Here is a 20,784-nt window from a genome sequence, read left to right as displayed (position 1 = left end):
AGGCCCGGGGTGCACCGGGGGGTCCCCACAGGGATTCACAGTCACGGGTGGGCAAGCAGCACCGGGGCGCGGGGGATGCGGGGGTGTGTGCAGAGCCGGGGTGCACCGGGGGGTCCCCACGGGGATGCACAGTCACGGGTGGGCAAGCAGCACCGGGGCACGGGGGTGTGTGCAGAGCCGGGGTGCACCGGGGGGTCCCCACGCGGATTCACAGTCATGGGTGGGCAAGCAGCACCGGCGTGTGTGCAGAGCCGGGGTGCACCGGGGGGTCCCCACGGGGATGCACAGTCACGGGTGGGCAAGCAGCACCGGGGCACGGGGGTGTGTGCAGAGCCGGGGTGCACCGGGGGGTCCCCATGGGGATGCACAGTCATGGGTGGGCAAGCAGCACTGGCGTGTGTGCAGAGCCGGGGTGCACCGGGAGGTCCCCACACGGATTCAGAGTCACGGGTGGGCAAGCAGCACCGGGGTGCAGGGGGGTGTGCAGGGTCGGGGTGCACCGGGGGGTCCCCACGGGGATTCACAGTCACGGGTGGGCAAGCAGCACCAGGGCACAGGGGATGCGGGGGTGTGTGCAGAGCTGGGGTGCACCGGGGGGTCCCCACGGGGATGCACAGTCACGGGTGGGCAAGCAGCACCGGGGTGTGTGCAGAGCTGGGATGCACCGGGGTGTCCCCACAGGGATTCACAGTCACGGGTGGGCAAGCAGCACCGGGGCGTGTGCAGAGCCGGAGTGCACCGGGGGGTCCCCACGCGGATTCACAGTCACGAGTGGGCACGCGGCAGCGGGGCGCGGGGGTGTGTGCAGAGCCGGGGTGCACCGGGGGGTCCCCACGGGGATGCAGAGTCACGGGTGGGCAAGCAGCACCGGGGCGTGTGCAGAGCCGGAGTGCACCGGGGGGTCCCCACGCGGATTCACAGTCACGAGTGGGCACGCGGCACCGGGGCGCGGGGGTGTGTGCAGAGCCGGGGTGCACCGGGGGGTCCCCACGGGGATGCAGAGTCACGGGTGGGCAAGCAGCACCGGGGCGTGTGCAGAGCCGGGGTGCACCGGGGGGTCCCCACGCGGATTCACAGTCACGAGTGGGCAAGCAGCACCGGGGCGCGGGGGATGCGGGGCGGGGCCGCACGGGGGAAGCGCCCACCGGGCCGCAGAGCCGCGGGGGTGCACGTGTCTCCCGGCAGCAGGCAGTGACCGCGCTGCGGGGGTGCGCGCGCGCGGGTGGGTGCGCGGGCCGGGCTGCGCGTGCTTCCCGCCTTCCTCCTCGCGCCCCCCCCCCCCCCCCCCCCCCCCCCGCCACCCGCGTAACCCGCCGCCGCAGCTCCGCGGCGGTGCCGCCAGGGGGCGCCCACGGGCGGGCGCGCAGGGCCCGCGCCGCGCCGCGCCGCGCCGCTCGGAGGCGGAGGAAATGAAGGCGAGTTCCGCCGAGGCGGGAGCCATTACCCGCCGCCGCCGCCGGAGCTGAGCCCCCCTCCCAGCCCGGCCCCTCCGCCGCCGCCCCCCGCTCCCCCCCTCCCCCTTCGCACGCCCGTCCCGGCACAGGTAGGCGCCGCCGCCCTGCCCCGGGGGGTGTTGAGGGGTGGCGGGGGGGGGGGAAGGCCTGCGGCCGGGGCCGGTGCCTGCCCACGGCTCACACCCCCCCCCCCCGCCCCGGGGGCAGGCACCGGCTCCGGCCCCTTTGTCCCCGGTGCCCGGCGGAAGCGCGAACAAAAGCCGCCCGCTGAAGGCCCCGGCCCTGCCCTGGGGGTGCAGCCGGTAACCGGTTGACCCCCCCCCCCACACACACACTCGGGGCACCCCGGTGCTGAGGGGGGAGAGGCCGTGGCAGCGGGGGGAGGGTGGGTGAGGGTCTGGGGCGCTCGGCCAAGGCCTGGAGGTGGGCGCCGGAGGGGTCTGGAGATGCTGAGGGCGGCCCAGGGCTTTGCCATGGTGCTGGGGGGCTGAGGGGATCGGCGGGGCCGAGGCCTGGGCCGTGGCACTCGGGGTGCGCCACGGTCGAGAGCCTTGCCGAGGTTTGTGACACGGTCTTCGGGTGGTCACCGTGGCCGGGGGCTTTGCCGCAGGCCCAAGACCTGCACCGTGGCCATGGTCTTTACCAGGGGCTTGAGGCACTCAATGGCCAAGGCCCTCGCCAAGGTCTTCACCATGGCCTTGAAGCACTGGCCATGGTCTTCGTCTTTGCCATGGTCCCAACGCCCTCACCGGGAGCTTGAGGTGTTCACCATGGCCAAGGCCCTCGCCAAGGTCTTCACCATGGCCTTGAAGCACTGGCCATGGTCTTGGTCTTTGCCATGGTCCCAACGCCCTCACCGGGAGCTTGAGGTGTTCATCGTGGCCAAGGCCCTCGCCAAGGTCTTCACCATGGCCTTGAAGCACTCACCATGGCCTTGGGCTTTGCCATGGTCCCAACACCCTCACCGGGAGCTTGAGGCATTCACCATGGCCAAGGCGTTCACCATGGCCAAGGCCTTCGCCAAGGTCTTCACCATGGCCTTGAAGCACTTGCTATGGTCTCGGTCTTTGCCATGGCTTAAAGGCTGTCGTGAGAGCTTGAGGTGTTCTCCATGGCCAAGGCTTTTGCCATGGCCTTGAAGTGCTCACCATGGCCTTGGTGACCATGACGCCCTTACTGGGAGCTTGAGGTGTTCACTGTGACCAAGGCCTTCGCCATCACCTTGAAGCACTCGCCATGGCCATGGTCTTTGCTATGGCTCCAGGGCACTCAGTGGGAGCTTGAGGTGATTGCCATGGCCAAGGCCTTTGCCAAGGTCTTTGTCACAGCCTTGAAGCGCTTGCTGTGGCCACAGTTTTCGCCATGGGCCCAAGGCCCTCACTGGGATCTTGAGGTGTTCACCACAGCCAAGGCTTTCGCTAGCGTCTTTGCCATGGCCTTGAGGCGCTCGCCATGGCCAAGGACTTCACCATGTCCCCAAGGTCCTCACCGGGAACCTGAGGTGCTCACTGGGGCCCTGAGGGTCTCGCCATGGCCAAGACCCTTGCCAAGGCCCGCGTCATAGCCAAGGTCTTCACCGTGGCCTTGAGGTGCTCACCATGACCCAGGCCTTTGCCGTGGCCCCATGACCTGTGCTATGGCCGAGGTCTGTGCCATGGCCCTGAGGCCCTTGCTGGGAACCTGAAGTGCTCACCATGTCCAAGGCCTTCACCATGGCCCTGAGGCCCCATGCTGCAGCCCTGGTGCTTTCACCGTGGCTGTGGCCCTTGCCACGGCGCTGCGGTGCTTGCCATCACTGAGGCCTTTGCTGTGGACCTGAGGTGCTGACCGTGGGCAAGTCCCTTCCTGTGGTGCTCACTGTGGCCCAGAGGCGATGGCCGTGGCCCTGAAGCTGTTGCTGTGGCTCCTGCCGTGGCCCTGGGGTGCTTGCCAAGGCCGTGTCCTGAAGGCACTCGCCCTTGCTGTCGACATGACCGCGAGGCCCTGGCTGTGGCCTTGAGGCACTGCCCATCGTCCTCAGCCTGGCCCCGAGGTGCTCCTTGTCACCCTGTGTGGCCCGTGCCGTGGCTGAGGCGCTTGCCATGGCCCCGAGGTGCGTGCCCTGGCCCTCACCGCGGCCTCTGTCGCGGTCCCAATGCACGCACCGTGATCACGACCCTCTCCGCGGCCCCCGTGGTAGCTGGCTGGGGGGCCCCGGGCGCCTCTGGTTGGAGAGGGCCGGGGGCCCTTGCCGTCACCCCGCACTGCCGCCACCCACCGCTGCCCTTTCCTTTTCTCCCCTCCCAGGTGCTCTCGAGCCGGGGCGAGGGGATGAGGTGCCCCCGTGCCGCGTGGTGTGCCGAAGCGGCTCTTTAGATCCTCCCCGGCCCAAGCCTCCCCTGCCATGGATGCCTCGGGGGCTCTTGCTTCGGCTCCCTCCTCCGCGGCTCCCTCGGGCTCCCGCAGCCCCATGTTCCCCCCAGGAGCTGACAGAGAGGAGTGGGGACCGAGGTTCAATTGTGCCCCTTCCACCTCTGCCGCAGCCTCGCAGGCGATGCCAGCGTCTGGCCGGAAGAGGAAGGCCAACTTCTCCAATGACGAGACTGAGACGCTGGTCTGGAATGTGGTCCGGCATTTCAGCGCCCTGTATGGGTCTGAAGCCCTGCGGGCTCACCCCGTGCGGCGGAAGCAGCTCTGGACCCAAATCCAAAGCCGCGTCAACTTCCTGGGCTACACCGAACGCTCCATCGACGACCTCAAGCACAAGTGGCGCGACCTGCGGTTGGACGTCAAGAAAAAGATCACCTCCAAGAAGCACCTGCCCATGAACCGCGCCGGCGGGCCCCTCCACAAGCCGCGCCTCACGCCCCTGGAGAAGATGGTGGCTTCCACCTTCTTGCAGGCCAGCCACGACTCGGAGCCCGAAATCATCTTGGACCCAGGTCAGTCGTGGTGGTTCTCTGGGGAGAGGAGAGTTGGAGTAGCAGAGTCCCGTGCTGCGTCCCCACCTGCGCTCTCCAAGTGACGTCTGGCCTGGTAACGTCACCAGGCCGCGGTCCCCCTGAGCTCCGGGGTCTGCCGAGTGTTTGCGTTCTGTGCTAGCCGGCACGGTGTGGATCGTGGAAGGAGACTTTGGGGTTTTGATCTCGTACGCGGTTTGTGTCAGGATTACAGCATCCGGCAGGGTTGTGGTCCTGTCGTATCCGAGTAGCAAACCACCAGGGTTGGAAACCGCATGCGCTGGAATTAAAAATCCACTGTGGAAATAACCTGGGATCAACAGGAACACCTCAAACTTTGTGGGAGCGGGTCTTTTTTGGTTTTTCTTTTCTTTAATTTGATCCAGTCCCTGGCCTTGCTGGATACCATCTAAAGGCAGCCGGTAAAAGTCATGGTGGGATTTTATTTCCCCTGTTCCTTTCAGGGTCAGTGTCCCCCGTGGTTAGCTGAGGTCAGAGGGAGCGGGAGCAGCTGCTTCAGCGCAAAGTCACACTGTCCTCCCGCAGCGCCTCGCACCCGGGTGCCGTGCGTGGCTGGGGGGAGCCGGCAGGTCCCTGGGCGGGCTGTGCCTTTTGATGGGGCTCTGCCTTTGACCCCTCCGCCGCCTGCAGAGCAAACCGGTGTCTTGGCCTCCCACAGAGCCCTCTTCCCGGTCCTGCTCTTGGGCATTTGAGTTAAACAAGCATTACCCAAGAGATGCTTGGGGGGAAGATGTTGGCGAAAGACCCGACGTCGTCACGCTTCACAGTGGGGCTGGGCCCGTGGGTACACCCCAGCTGGGCTTTGTCACCAACCAGGAGGCAAATACAGCCCTTACCCTTCCGTTTCCACAAAGGGGACGTGTCCGGCTTCTTTGCGTCCCCAGAGGACTCCAGGGTTAGTTGTTCCTGCTCCTTCCTCTGCAATTTGATTTCAGCTCAGCCCGTCAGGTTTCAGTGGGGACGGGTGGGTGGCGTGGGTCTCGTTTCACTCGGTTCAGGCTCGGGCTGTCTCTGAACGAGACGCCCGTCTTGCTGCAGAGCAGAAAAGCTCTGGGCTAGAGGAAGAAGTCCTGTGGGACATTTAGGGGATGCCACCCCCCTCGGGGCTGGGTGAGTTCAGGACCGTCCTGGCGGGGTGAGGGCGAGCGATCAGGCAGGAGGAGCAGAGTCCCGTGAGACCCTTCTCTTGGGGAGCCCCATCCGCCCTTCCGCAGGGGCACGTGAGCCGCCGGTGCCATCGTGGCAGCGGCTGAGGCTGGATTCTCTCTGTCCCGCAGATCTGTTCTTTCCCGGCGTGACCAAGCAGTCCTTCATGCACCTGCAGCCCGGCGTCAGCCACCCCAGCATCTACATCGACACCAACGGGCAGCCCTCGTCCCTGCCGGACGTGGAGGGCTCCGCCGTGCCCCGGCTGGCGGTGCAGAGCCCCGACCCCTCCGTCATCTGCGAGTACAGCCGAGGGGAAGGACAGAGCAGTTCGGGTAAGGCTGCGGGACAGGCTGCTGCGTGGCTTTAGGCGGCGGAGGGAGGACGCAGGGTTTGGATGGAGATCCGCTGGGAGCGTGGTGGCCGGTAAAAGGTTGCGGTGGTTGTTTGCACCGAGAGCCCCGTCCTGGCACAGCGTCTTGCTGCTGGTGGGGCTGGGTGCAGCCCTCGGTGCGGTGCTGGGGGTGGCACCATGGGGGATGCCCCGATCGAAGACGCTTCCCTGCGCCTGCCCAGCCTGTGCGATTGTCTCCTGGTCTGCGAGTCCCGAAGGGCCGCGGATGTGTAATGGGGAACCGGGAGCACAGTTTCGTAACCGCCGAGGGCTGTTCGGTGGCAGGAGAAGGCGGCAAATCCAAGGGAAGGCAAAGGCCGTGGCCGTCCCTGCGTCACGTGTGGGCCTGGGGATGTTGCTGCGGGGGGACGAGGGGCGTGCGAGGCAGGCAGGGGCGAGAGCCGCACAGACGGGGCACGCTGGCCTGCTGTGTCCCTCAGGGATGTCCGTGAGGGGGACGTCCGTGTGTCGGGGAGGGGCAGGGGGCTGGGGCAGCACCTGAGGCTCACCGGAGGATTTCTTTTCTCTTCCAGCTGAGTCGGGACCGGAGCTGCGGACTCCGGACATGTCAGCCATTTCCCCGTCCCTGCGAAACGAGTCCCTCGTCTCCTACGCCTCCATGTCGGAGGAGGAGGAACGGGAAGGCCGGGAGGTGGAGAGGGGCCACAGCGGGGCCGTGGGGATGCAGCCTGGGCCCGAGGCCCCCATGTCTGCGGAAGAAGACATGAAACTGTCCCGCCAGGCCATGCTGATCCGCCGGTGCAGCTCCCAGGGCTCCGTCACCTCCCTGCCCGAGGACCCTCTCAACCCCGTGGACGCTCACTCGGACTGGGGCCACGAGGGGGTGTCCGACCTGCCCCCCCTGGGCCGCGGGCTCGACTCCTCGCACCCCGAGGAGCAGGCGGGGGGTCCGGGCCCGGAGATGGGCGCTTTGCCCAGGGTACTGATGGGGCCCACCTGGGAGAAGCCGACGGCGGAGGAGGAGCCCCCGGCCCGCTCCCCGCTGCACGGCGCCCTGACCGAGGAGTCGCTGCCCTCCTCCGCCTCCCCGCCGGGGGACGCCCCCGCCGCCCCCGGCCCACCCCGCGGCCTGGGCTGCTCCCGCCTGCGGGAGGACCGCCGGGAGAGCTGGAGGACTAACATCCATCACCTGCTCGACCTGGAGGAGCAGTGGGACCAGCTGTACCACCAGGAGCTGGCCATGTGGCAAGAGGAGCGGGCCACCCAGCGCGAGGAGAGGGCCCGCGACCGCGAGCTCCAGTTTCGCCTGCTGGGCGTCCTGACGGACATCCGCGACGAGCTGCGCTACCTGCGCCAGGAGAGGGCCAGCGCCCGGCAGAGCCAGGCGCCGCCGGCCGAGCCCCGGCCGGACCCCAGCCCGCTCCTCGAGCAGCCCAAAGCCGAGCCCAGCTTCCCCGAGCCGCAGGCCGGGACCGCCAGCTGGGGAGAGACCGCCGTGCCCAGCCGAAGCCCTTTCGGGAACCGGGGCCGGGGCCGGCGTCGGGGCCGGCCGCGCGGCTCTGCCTCCAGACACAGACGGCTCTTCCTCACCAACAGCTAGGGACGGGCGGGGACGCTGTCCCACGAAGGACATGGAGTGCCTGCGGCCCTCCCGGCGCCTGCGCACGGGGCTCCGGCCATGCGGTGGGTGCCCGGCCATGGACAGAGGGGCGTGAGCGTGGGGAACGGTGTGCGTGGGAGCTGCCTGGGTCGCGGGAGGCACACGCAAGCGTGCGGCTGCCGGCGAGGTCGGCGCCTGCCCCGCCGGCACGCCCGGGCCCCTGCGAGCGCGGGGAAGGTACAAGGGGGGCGCGGGCGGCCGGTGCCGCACATGCCTGCCGTGCGCCGGGAGCGTGTGGGGCACGCGCGCGCACCCGGGGGGAGAGGCGGCGGCGATACACGAGCGTGTGTAAGGCGTGCGAGCACCCGGCAGGCCTGCCTGCGCCCGCGGCCCTGCCTCTGCCTGCGCGGGCAGTCCGGGGCAGGGCCCGCGAGCATGGCCGCCCCGGCGCGCGTGAGCGAGCGGGCACGCGGCGGGGAGGCGTGTGGGCGCGCGGGTGTCAGCGGGGCCGTGTGACAGCGCTAGTCGAGTAGGATTACTACCTTCGGGGGGTGGGGAGTTAGGAACACTTAGTCGCTGATGTGCGAACATTTTATGCAAATCATTTAATGACCTAATTTGCATATAACCATAAACTTCTGTTAAAAAAAAATCCCCAAAAAACAGAAAAGCCGTCTCTGTGTGTGGACTTGGTGCTGGGGCGGCGCGGTGAGGAGGGTCCCGGGCGAGCGGGACCTGCTGCCCCCCCATAAGCCTTCCCGCACCGCCTGCCGAAGCCGCGCTCCCCCCTCGCCCAGGAGCTGTGCCGGCTGCCGAAGCCGAGCCGGCAGCGATGCTCGCCATGGCGCTTGCGGGGATGGCGAGCCGCCCGCCTTGGACACCTGAGGATTAATCCTGCCCTTGCCAAGGCAGCCCCTTGCAGGGCTGGGGGAGGGCCGTGTGCTCCCCCCATCCTCCTCCCCGGTCCACCCCGCAGACGGGCAGCTGCCTGATCCCCCGGCAATGGGGCCGAGCACGCAGCTGCTGCCCGTGGGGAGACCTCCGCTACCCTGCCCGGCCTCCCCGCAGCGCGGGTCGTGGGTCCTGTCCCCTGTCCCGGCTCCCCGCGTAGCCACAGGGAAGTCCCCGAGCCTCCTCCGCCACCCCGGTCCCTGCTCGCTCGTGCCAACGCTGCTCGGCTGCTGTGTCATGCTGCTAATTCCTCGCCTGCCCACAGTTCCTCCCCGCTCAAATCCCCGGGAGCGTGCAGGGTCCCCAAGGAGCTCCAGCCCCACACACCCTGCCACCGCCTCCGGTTGCAGCCCACATCGAGGCGACAGCGCAGCTAAAAAGCCCACCCTGGGCTGATTGCTGCCGCCGCGCCGCAGCATGCGGGGACCCACAGCCACGTCCCTGCTCGGTGGCATCTCCTTCACCACCCAGGTGGGACAGGCGGGTTGCCTGGGGAAGGGGGACCGCTTTCCACGGCTGTGCTTAAAAACTGGTGAAATAAATAACTTATTGACCCAACCCAAGGGTAAGAGAGAGCTGGGACTGGTTCGGTGATGGTGAGCAGGAGCCGGGGCGGGATGGGGGGGTTCAGCGGTTTAAATGAAGGCAGGAGCGCTGCCTGCGCTGCGGCCCATGTGAGCAGGGTGTTGCCGGATGGTTGCGGTGTCTCAGTTGGGGAAATGATTTGCAGAGGGGTGCGGGAGCGCAGGGATGTGGGCGCTGGGTCCGTGGCCCGGGGAGGGCTTGGCCACAGCCTGCTGCCCACGAGTTGCAGGGAAAGGCGGCGAAAATGAGAAATATTGGGAATCGGACGGGTTAGAAAGGGTTTGATGGGGGCCGGGGGGGTGTCCCTGCTGTGTTGGGGGCTGCGGCTGCTCAGGGAGACCCGGACCACTGCAGGGAGCACGGCTGCCTCTGGCAGCCCTTGCGCGCCCATGGCTGGTGTGTGCACACGCGTGTCCACACACGCCTCGGAGCATCATCGCCTGTCCTTCCTTCCCCCTGCAGGCTTTCACCCATGGGTGCAGCCACTCCCTGCTCTGGGGGGGGTCTCTGCGCAGCCCTGCCGGCACAAGGCCACCGCAGCCGGTGACACCGGGACCGCTGGCAGGCCCCGCATCCTTGGCTCCGCGGTGCTGCCATTCCCACTGCCCCGTGCCCCACCGCAATTTTTTTCTTCCCCATTCCTGAGCTTGCAGGCGCAGCCGCTGCCTTCCTGGGTGCAGGACCACGGGGATGGGGCAGGAGCGCGGCCGCCGGACCTGGGGGGGAGATGGGGGGACGCCACGGGGCCGGGGGGCAAAGGCGCTGCAGCCCAGCGTGACTTTATTCCGTAGCGCATCGTCCATACAAAACTACACCCCAAGCATTGTACAAAGCAGGACGGCGTGGGGCGGGGGGGCAGTAAAAATAAGCAGCGGGGGGGCAGAGCAGCAGGCAGGGGGGGGACGGCAGCGGGGGGGACGCGGCGGGGGGCTGCTCCCCATCCCGTGCAGCGAGATTGTCTGGTGGGGAGAGCGGTGGGGGCCAAAGAGCGTCCGTCCGCGGCAGAGGCCAGCCCCGGGTGGGGGGACCTGTGGGTGCATGGCCCCCCCCGCGGGGATCCCCGTGCCCCCCGCCCCGGCCGGGCGCCTGTATTTGGTAGGAAGCTGCGTGGCCGGCGCCTGCCCCCGTCCCGGGGGGTGTCAGTCCGCGGCGGGGTGGCCCCTAGTCCCCGGGGGGCATGATGCCGGGGGGGGGCAGCGGTGGGGGGCCCGCCTCGGCCCCGTGGACCCGCTGGTGATCCTTGAGGGATTCCTTGTAGCGGAAGCTGCGGCCGCAGGCCGGGCACTGGTAGGGCCGCTCGCCGGTGTGGATGCGCTGGTGCTTGAGCAGGTTCTGCTTGCGGATGAAGCTCTTGCCGCAGGCAGCGCAGGCGAAGGGCCGCTCGCCCGTGTGCAGCCGCTGGTGGTTCTGCAGGTGCTCCTTGCGGCTGTAGCACTTGCCGCACTCGGCGCACTTGTAGGGCCGTTCGCCGCGGTGGATCATCTGGTGCCGCACCAGCCCCGAGTGGCAGTTGAAGCTCTTGCCGCACTCGGCGCAGGGGTAAGGGCGCTCGGCCGCGTGGCTCCGCTGGTGGATCCGCAGGCTCTTCTTCCCGCTGAAGCTCTTCCCGCACTCGGCGCAGCCGTGCGGCCGCTCCTCGGCGGGTCCCGGCGTGGCGGTGGGGATCCCTGCCGCCTCGGCCCCCGGCTCTGAGCCTGGGGCTTTGCCCAGTCTGTGCTGCGCTGGCAGAGCCACCGCCGCCGCCGCCGCCACTGCTGCCTGTCCCTCGGGGCTCCCGAAGCCTGCGCCGGGGAAGAGCAGCTCCCCGGAGCCGCCCGGCAAGCCCACCTCCTCGGGGGGCTCGGCGTGGGGACACCGCTCCTCCGTCTTCACCAGCAGCCCCTCGCCGGCTGCAGGGAACGGGAAGGCTCTGGTCAGTGCCTGCCAGGGACACCGGGGATGTCCCCGAGCCACAGCCCAGCCTGCGTGGGTGCTCCCCACCCCAGCCCCATCCCAGCCCCATGGGGCCGGGCTCAGCATCGCTCACCGGGACCAGGAGCGGGACCCGTCAGCATCTCCCTCTCCGGCAGCTCCCAGGGCTCACGGACGCAGGGCTCTTCCTCCTGCTTGATCCACGACAAGAAGTCGTGTGCCGTGATCAGGGCATCCGCACCTGCAGGGAAGGACGGGGACGGGGACTCAGCCGAGCGGGGCCGCATCCTGCGCCAGGCAGGCTCTGGCAGGCAACGGCTCCAAAAGGCAGCGGCTGCTGCCGGCGTTGGGCAGTCGTTGGGCGCGCGGCACAGCCCCGGGCTCACCTGCGCAGGGGTCCGCCGGCATCCCCCGCTCCTCCGCGAACTGCTGCTCCCCCACGAAGGCCACCTCCTGCTTGATCCGGGACAGGATGTCGGAGGTGGAGATCAGCGACTCTGTTCACAAGGAGAGACTTGGCCGGCGCCAGGCTGCGGCCGCCTGCCGCGACCCCGCGGCCAACGAGCCTTGGGGTGCGGGACCCCCGGGCTCTGGCCACGGGGGATGTCCCCATCCCATAGCAGTTATGGGGCATTAAACACCCCTGGGGGAGATGTGGGGACGGGTGACTGTGGGACAGCCCATGGGGATGGATGACCATGGCACAGTGCGTGGGGACGGGTGACCCTGGCACAGCCTGTGGGGACAGGTGACCATGGCATAGTGCGTGGGGACGGGTGACCGTGGCACAGTGCGTGGGGATGGGTGACCCTGGCACAGCCCGTGGGGATGGGTGACCCTGGCACAGCCCTTGGGGACGGGTGACCATGGCACAGCCCACAGGGATGGATGGGTGACCGCAGCAGAGCCCATGGGCTCTGACATGACGTGGTGGCGGTGGGGGACGCATGGATCTGCCAGTGACAGATGCCCAAGACCCTCCGGCACATCACTCATGGCGGACTTTCTGGGGTCACTCACAGTGGCCCCCGGTTGCGCAGTGGGGAGCAGAATCTGGCCACGGCTTGAAAATTGGGCGCTGGGGTCCGGGAGCGCCGGGGAAGGAGGAGGGACGTCCCCAGCGCGAGCAGCGGGGTGGGGGAAACGGGAGGTGGGAGGCAGCGGGGATGGGGGGGACCCGGCGCTGCCGTGGCTCCCGGCTGGTGCCTCACCCGCGCAGGCGTCCGGCGGCAGCTCCCTCTGCTCCAGCTCCCTCTGCTCGGGGACGCAGGGTCCCTCCCCGCGCTCGCTGCGGGGCTGCGCCTCGCTTCTGGAGAGGGCACCGTCTGCGCGGGGAGACAGCGCGGCTGGCACCGGCGGCACGGCTGCACCCGCTGGACCCTCCCCGTCACCAAGAGTTGGGGGCAACGCGCAGGGGACACCCAGGGCTGCCAGACCCTGGCATCTCTCCTGGCAGAGAAGCTGCCTAAATTTGGCAGGACCTCCGTGCCGGGAGGCCCGCGCAGCGCAAACGCTCAGGCCTTTGATTTTGGGGGATGAGGACCCACTCCAGCTCCGCGGGACGGGGCAGCAGCACCAGCACGGCACGGCACGGCACATCATCCCCTCCCCGCGCGCACAGCATGAGCCGCAGAGGGTTCCCTCCGAAACGGGAGGCCCCGGCGTGTGCCACCACCAACCGCTCGCGGGGAACCAGGGCATCCATGTCCGTGACCCTCTGGGAAGACGCAGCCATCCCCCCGGCCTGCCAGGAAAGGGGCAAACAGGGATCATTACCCAGGGAGATCAAAGACTCGTAGTTCTCCTTCACCAGGTTATTGTACAGCTCTTTCTGCCACTCCTCCAAATTCTTCCACTCCTCCGCCGAGAAGTAGACGGCAATGTCAACAAACGTCACCGGCACCTGCAGGGACAAGCCCCCGGCAGCTCAGCGGCGCCCGCTCCCGAGGGTCCCCCCGCCCGGTCCGCAGCCCCCCCCCCGGGAGCCGTTACCTTGGGGACCTCGCCCCGGGGGCCGGGGGGCAGCCGCAGCACCCAGAAGTTCCTGTTCTTCAGCAGGTTCTCCACGTTCTCCAGGCGCCGCTGGAGCAGCCCGTACTCCTGGATGAGGGTGCCCAGCACGGCCCACTTGCTCTCCAGCTGGTTCCCGAACTCCATGGCCGTCTTCTCGCAGTCCAGAAGCTTCTTCTCGGCCGTGCCGGACCGACCCTCCAGGCTGAGCAGGCGGGTGGCGAGGAGGTCGATCTTCCTCTCCATCGCCTGCACCGTGGCCACCACGGTCCAGAGCGAGGCCTCGGCGGAGTGGAGCTGCGCCTCCCGCACGTGCGCCCGCTCCGGCAGCAGCGGCGGTTGCAGCGGCATCAGGTGGGGGGCCTCCACGTTCCACTCCTGCACCTGGGCCGTGGGGAGGGCGCGGGTGGGAGGGGGCCCATGGGGACCCCGGCCCCACGGCAGGTGCCGCTCCTCCCCCTAGTTCAGGGGCTTTTGGCCACCAGCGCCCACCGCCACCCCCAACACCCCGCCGGGGACCCCCGCGTGCGATGCCCACCACCACCCACGTGCCCAAAGCCGGCAGCGCTGCCCTCGCCCTCCCAGCCCCGGCCGCCATGGGGGACCTGCCCTACAGCCGCCGCATTGCCCATCCTGTGCCGACGACTCGGCCGGGCAGGATTTGGCCCCTGGAGCGGTCGGTGCTGCCCAGGCAAGGAAGGAGCTGCTGGGACCCGGTCTGAGCTCCGGAAGGGGACAGGGCAGATAGATGCAGCAGGCCTGAGGGGACGGTGAGGGGCAGATGAGGAGGGTCCACCAGTGCCGCTGGGCGGGATGCGTCCTGCTCGGCCGGTGGGTTGGGGAGGGATTACGGTGCAGCCACGGCGGCCGTGGGGTCAGTGCCGGTCACTGTCCCCGTGGGACGCCGGCCAGCACCAGGCAGGTCACCGTGCTGTGTGCGCAGCCGCCAGACCTGCAGGGACCCCCACCCTGGCACCCCCCACCCCTTGCAGGGGCTTCCCTGGGGCTGCCAGGCAGGACCCCCCCGGGAGGAGGATGGGGCGGGCGGGCAGGGAGCAGGCGCGGACACGGGGCAGCCTGGACCAGGGGTGCCCGGGGACATCCTGGGGACAGATGGGCATCCCAGGTCAGAGGTGCCCGGTTGCATCCCGGAGCCACGGGGACATCCCGGCTCAAAGGTGCCCGGTCCCATCCCGGGGGCACGTGGGCATCCCGGGCCAGAGGTGCCTGGGGACATCCCGGGGGCACGGGGACATCTCAGGTCAGGTCCCCGGGGGCAGCCTGGGGCTGGAGCCTGCACGGAGCATCCCGGGGCCACAGGGACATCCCGGGCCAGAGGTGCCTGGTCCCATCCCGGGGCCACAGGGACATCCCGGGCCAGAGATGCCCAGTTGCATCCTGGGGCCACGGGGACATCCCGGGTCAGGGGTGCCCGGTCCCATCCCGGGGCCATGGAGACATCCCGGGTCAGGGGTGCCCGGGGACATCCCGGGGAACACGGGGACATCCCGGGTCAGAGGTGCCCGCTCGCATCCCGGGGGCACGGGGACATCCCGGAGCCACGGGGACATCCCGGGTCAGGGGTGCCCGGTCCCATCCCGGGGGCACGGGGACATCCCGGGCCAGAGGTGCCTGGTCCCATCCCGGGGGCACGGGGACATCCCGGGTCAGGGGTGCCCGGTCCCATCCCGGGGCCACGAGGACATCCCGGGTCAGGGGTGCCCGGTCCCATCCCGGGGGCACGGGGACATCCCGGGTCAGGGGTGCCCGGTCCCATCCCGGGGGCACGGGGACATCCCGGGTCAGGGGTGCCCGGTCCCATCCCGGGGGCACGGGGACATCCCGGGTCAGGGGTGCCCGGTCCCATCCCGGGGAACACGGGGACATCCCGGGCCCGGTCCCATCCTCGGCGGGCCGGGGGTGCCGGGGGGGCCCCGGGGGCATGGCGGGGTGGCCCCGGCCGGGGCGGCGGCGGGGAGCGGCCGGCGGCGCGGGCGGGGCGGCCCCGCCTCCGGTGCCGGTGCCGGTGCCGGTGCCCCGGGCCGGGCCGGGCCGCGCTTACCTGGGCGGGCGCCCACTCGGCCATGGCCCCGCGGTGCAGGGCCGGGCCCCGCCGGCTGGGGCCGGGCCGCGGCGGGGAGAGCGCGGGGCGGAACGGGGCCGCGCTGCCGCCCGCCGCCGCGCCGGGGCCGGGGCCGGGGCCGGGGCCGGGAGCGGGGCCGGGGCCGCTGTCGGTGCCTGCGCGCTGCGGGCCGGGCCCCGCCGCCCCGCCGAGGAGCCAGGGGCAGCCGGGGAATTGCATCCGCCTCCTCCGGGCTCGGCGGCGGCGGGCGGGGGGGAGCGGCGCCGAGCGCGGAGCACTGCCGCCTACCGGCACCGGCACTGCCACCGCCACCGCCACCGCCACCGGCACCGCCACCGGCACCGGCACCGCCACCGGCACCGGCACCGGCACCGCCACCGCCACCGGCACCGCCACCGCCACCGCCACCGGCACCAGCACCGGCACCGCCACCGCCACCGGCACCGCCACCGGCATCAGCACCGGCACCGCCACCAGCACCAGCACCGGCACTGCCACCGCCACCGCCACCAGCACCGCCACCACCACCGACCCCGGCACCAGCATCGGCACCGAAGTCGGCGCTGGCACCAGCATCGGCACCGGTACCAAGCCCCGGCACCGGTATCGGCATCAGCACCGGTGTCAGCATCGCCACAAGTACCGGCAGCGGCACCAGCATTGGCACCGGCATTGGCACCAGCACCAGTACCAAGCCCCAGCACCGGTATTGGCATCGGCACCAGTACCGGTGTCAGCATCACCACCAGTACCGGCATCGGCACCAGCATCGGCACCGGTACCAAGCCCTGGCACCGGTACCAAGCCCCGGCACCAAGCCCCGGCACCAGTACCAAGCCCCGGCACCGATATCGGCATCAGCACCGGTGTCAGCATCACCACCAGTACCGGCATCGGCACTGGCACCAGCACCAAGTCCCGGCACCGGTATCGGCATCGGCACCGGTGTCAGCATTGCCACCAGTACCAGCATCGGCACCGGCATTGGCATTGGCACTGGTGTCGGCATTGGCACCAGCACCGGTACCAAGCCCCAGCACCGGCATCAGCACCGGTACCAGTGTCAGCATCACCACCAGTACCGGCATCAGCACCAAGCCCCGGTACCGGTATCGGCATAGGCACCGGTGTCAGCATCGCCACCAGTACCGGCATCGGCACCGGCACCGGCATTGGCACCGGCACCGGTACCAAGTCCCAGCACCGGTATCGGTATCGGCATTGGCACCAGTGTCAGCATCACCACCAGTACCAGCATCGGCACCGGCACCGGTACCAAGTCCCAGCACCGGTATCGGTATCGGCATCGGCACCAGTGTCAGCATCACCACCAGTACGGGCATCGGCACCGGCATTGGCACCGGCACCAAGTCCCAGCACCGGTATCGGTATCGGCACCGGCACCAGCGTCAGCATCACCACCAGTACCAGCATCAGCACTGGTATTGGTGCGGCAGCGGCAGCGGCACTGGTACCAAGCCCCAGCACCAGTATTGGCATCGGCACCAGCATCAGCATCACCACCGGCATCAGCATCGGCACTGGTATCGGTGCTGGCACCAGCATTGCACTGGTGTTGGCACCGGCACCGGTACCAAGCCCCGGCACCAGCATCAGCATCGCCACCGGCGTCGGCACCGGCACCGGCATCGGCACTGGTATCGGCATTGGCGTCAGCACCAAGCCTTGGCACTGGCATCGGGCACTGGTGTTGGCATTGACACTGGCATCAACATCGGCACCAGCATCACCACCGGTGTCAGCACCAAGCCCCGGCCCTGACACCAACGTCGGTTCCGGCTCCAGTATCAGCACCAGCACCCAGCCCAGCGGGTGCCCTGAGCCCAAAGCCCCCGGGCTGCCCCGCTCAGCCGGGCACCGCGTCCCCGCCAGCACCCCGGGGTCACAGCCCCGCAGGTGGCGGGTCGGGGCTGGAAAAGGGGGTGTCTCCCCCCCCACCTTGGGCTGTGCTGCTGGGACCCCCCTTCTCCCTCCAGCAAACACCCGGTGACACCGGAGGGCCGGGAGCCCGGGGCCGTGGGGCGAGAGCCTGGTGTGGGGAGGGGAGCACCCGGCCACCCGCACCAGGACCCCCGTGCTGGCCAGAGACGGACGGGAGACCCACGTGTGGGGATGTGCTGGGTTTGGGGACCCCCCCTGCGCACCCACCCCAGCCCCTGGGACCCTTCGGTCTAACAGCACCGGGGACTGGCGCCGGTGGGAGACCAAGGAAAAGCGTTACGGTCTTGCCCTCATGGAAACCTCCCGGGAAAAGCTCCTCCGGCACCTCGGTGCCCCACGGTCCGTACGGGTGGGCCACGACGGGGGGTCCCCTGTGCCGGACACGGACCGGGACGGCCGCGGCCCCCAGGCAGAGAGGGCAGCGGGACAAGAAGAGTTAACGGGCTGAGCAGGCGTCACGGGAGCCCGAGCAGCCATTTCGCTTGAGGATGCGATCGCTCCCGCGTCCCCTCCAGCGCTGCGTCCCCCAATTGGGACACCCAAAGCCCCCTAAACCCCCTGTGCCCCTGCCCCATGGCCCGGCACCCCGGGGGCTCCCGCAGCCGCCGCCCTCCCAGTCCCCGGGGCTGAGCCGGAGCAGCCGGCACCCACCAGCGCCTGGCGCAGGATGAGTGCTCTCCGCTCCTGCCCCGGGATGGGGGCCGAGGGTGTCCCCTGGGGCCGAGGGTACCGACTCAGCCCAAGGCGTGAGCTGTTGGGCAGCCGGTGATGCCCCACGGGGGCCGGGGAGCTCCCGGAGCCGGGGGAGGCGGGACAGGGACCCCAAAGGGAAGCGCTTAAGCAGCTTTTTGGGGCGCTCATTCTCTCTGTGCAATTAAGAGGAGGGGAAACGATGGTCTTCAGCAAAATAAAAAAAATCAACCCAGCTCAGGCGCGCGGAGCTGCCGCCTGTCCAGCGCTGCCCTCTCCACCCCCGTCCCAAAGATGCCGGGATTCGCCTGGAGCTCGGCACGCAGCACCTCCGGCACGACCGCGGGGGACCGGGAAGGCTCCAGGGGACAGCATTTGGTGGTGGGAACCAGCAAACAGGCACTGCACGGTCACGTAAACCCCATTTCTTTGGGAAACCGGCAAATAATGGCAGTTTACTGGGGTTTTTTTTCACTCCCCACCATCCCCTCGCACCCAGCAGCTCCGGGTGGGAAGGAGCCAGCTCCTACCGAAGGGCACGGCTGTCCGTGCCGGGTGGGGACAGGGACCAGCTGCTCTCCCACCTTCTCACCGGCTCCGGGCGGCAGGTCCTTGCTCGCGGGGAGCAGGCACGGTGATGAACGCAAAACTGACACCTCGACGTGCAGGAGACAACAGGGCCCCACGCGGTCACCGCGGCCGGCAGCGGTTTTGGTCATAAAAAAAATATGTGCGCCCATAAAACCTGCTCCGAGCTCAGGATCGGTAACCCTCGGAGGCCGGGGCACGAAACCAAGCCCTTCGGGTGACGGCTGAGAGGAAGGACCCGCTGCGTCGCTGCTGCTGGTCCCCCGGGGGCTCCCGAAATCCCTCCCTGCTTGCAGCGGGTTTCTGTCTCTTGCATCCCCTCTGCGTTTCCCCCACCGCGTTTAAGGACACCCACCGGGCAAGGCCACCGCCGCCGTGAGGGCACAGGACCCAAAAAGCTCCCTGGACCCCGCAGAAGGACGGCGCGGGGCGGCTGGGTGCCGTTTTAGTCTCTCCTCCCACGAGACCTTGCTGGCGCGCGGTTTTGGTGAGATTTGAGGTTGCTCCTGCGCTGTATAAACTCCCGAGTTAAATCAAAAGCCAGGCAGCAGCAGGCAGCGTTGCCCACGATGGCTCATCCAGATCGGAGACTCCCGGAGCCGGCGCTGAGCCAGTGCTCACCCGCTGCCGGAGCAAACTAGGAGTTCCCGTGCTGGGGACAGCGGGAAGAAATGTCAAGTATCTGCTGGGACCTGGGGGCTTCTTTTCCTCAGGCAGGGTTTGCTCATTTTATCCCTGAGATTTTCCAAATCTCTCTTAGAGCGAGGGTAATATTTCCCCGGGAATGTCAAGTCCTCCTGGGGGAAGCTTTGATCACCCAGGACAGCACTGGCTAAAGACCCCACTCTTTGCGGCAGCGGGGAATTAAAAGCACGGTCCAATGGATGGACTTTGCACCCTTGGGAGGAGTGAGGGATGCTGGGGCCAGGAGCATCCCGCGGGATCCAGCGGTCGGGAGACAGGAATCGTCCCCTCTGCGTGGATCGAGCTGCACCCCAGCCTGGGAGGAGGATGCGTTCTCTCCCGCTGGGGCTCTTGGAGGGCTGGGAGCGGTGCAGGACGCCCGGGCTACGACGCCACATCCCATGTCGGAGCATCCCGAGGGTCTCCAGGATTGGGTGAGTTTTCCCTGTTTTGGGGTCGACAGCCCAAGAGCTGCCCGCTTGCTGCCACGGACCCGGGGCTCCCTCGAGGCGGATGCTGCACCCGCACAGCCCGTCCGCGCCGCCGCTTGCTCCCCGCGCCCTCTCCCCGATCTCCCTCTGTGGGCACCTGAAAGGTTCCCGAGGACGTAAGTCCACAAGACCAACGGCAGCGGGTCAGATCCAAGATCCAGCTGGGCTCGGACCTGGCCCAGGAGCAGCGAGGGCATCGCCTAGGGCGAGCCTAAGACCACACCGAGGGCACAGGACTAACGTTGAAGCCCCTCCACCGCCCCGCAGCTCAGGACACCCTGAGCCAGAAGCGGCATCTCTGTATTTAAGAGTTTCTATAATTTTTTTATTTTTTTTTCCTTCTGGGAATTTATCCAGCCGATTCTGAAGCGGCGTAAAGTCCCTGCACCTGCGGCATCTTGCTGCACAGAGGCCACCGGCGTAACTAACCGCTGCGTGAAGAACCATCGCCTTCCCTTGGCTTTGAACCCGCCGTTTACCAGTTTCACTTGATGGCAACCTCCGTGAAACCGTTTCCAGTTCCACCTCCAAACTGGGGCAACGGGAAGCGCCCGGGGTACGCAATGCATGGGCACAGCCCAGATCCACTGGGAATACGACAGGAGCGGAGAGGAATTACGCACAATAAGCAGGATAAGGCCAAAGCTCCACAAAAGCAGATGGAGCTTTCTGGGAAAGGGGTTCTTTTTTTGATTGCTTTTACTGAAAGGCCACATCGAGAAGGGAAGACAATCTCTTCCCAGAAAGCGCTTGTACAAGACCTCAGTTTCTGTAGTTCTGTGTTTATTTTTGTTTATTTTTATCACAGCAGCACCCGCAGCCCACGAGGTGCCAACCGAACACGCAAGACGAGACCCTTCATCTGAAGGGGTAAGTGGAGAGAGAGACAAGTACAGAGAAACTACAAAAAGAAATAATCTTTTATCAACATTAATCATGAAACGCCAGACCTCTCAATTTGCAAACCGAAGAGAACAGAATGGGAGAGGACACTTCAGACAGCGATCCATAAAGCATAAATAAAACAGAAAGGGCAGAAAAGCCTCACATGCTACATCCTGACCTTGTTTCTACCCTTCAGAGAATGTAAGGGCTCTTGAAACTAAAAATGTTTTAGTCTCAGATGTGTTTCTGTCACCGCTCCTCCTGACGAGGTGGTACATAGCAGGGCGAGCTTTACACTTCCAGACATGACCTAAAGCTTTTTAAAAAGAAATAAATACATAAATGTGTTGGAAATTCTCTTCAAAGAAAAACTATCTTGCTAAAGATCTGGCTTTTTTTTTTTCCCCTCTGACTGCACAACCCCAAGAG

General features: G+C 67.9%; 1 protein-coding gene across 1 annotated transcript; it reads right to left on the bottom strand.

Moving 5' to 3' along the window:
* Positions 1 to 10,212: 10,212 nt before the first annotated feature.
* Positions 10,213 to 15,058, bottom strand: LOC132317206 (zinc finger protein 282-like). The gene is made up of 7 exons (XM_059818745.1): positions 15,035 to 15,058; positions 12,955 to 13,356; positions 12,739 to 12,865; positions 12,174 to 12,287; positions 11,349 to 11,459; positions 11,078 to 11,203; positions 10,213 to 10,940 (listed from the first exon to the last, which is right to left on the bottom strand). The coding sequence occupies exons 1-7, from the start codon at positions 15,056 to 15,058 to the stop codon at positions 10,213 to 10,215; spliced, it is 1,632 nt and encodes a 543-aa protein (XP_059674728.1).
* Between the last annotated feature and the right edge of the window lie 5,726 nt (positions 15,059 to 20,784).

The sequence above is a fragment of the Gavia stellata genome, chromosome 6, assembly GCF_030936135.1.
Source record: "Gavia stellata isolate bGavSte3 chromosome 6, bGavSte3.hap2, whole genome shotgun sequence".
Lineage (NCBI taxonomy): Eukaryota > Metazoa > Chordata > Aves > Gaviiformes > Gaviidae > Gavia > Gavia stellata.
Note: the sequence above shows the minus strand (reverse complement) of the source record. Positions and strands in the feature narration are given on the sequence as shown.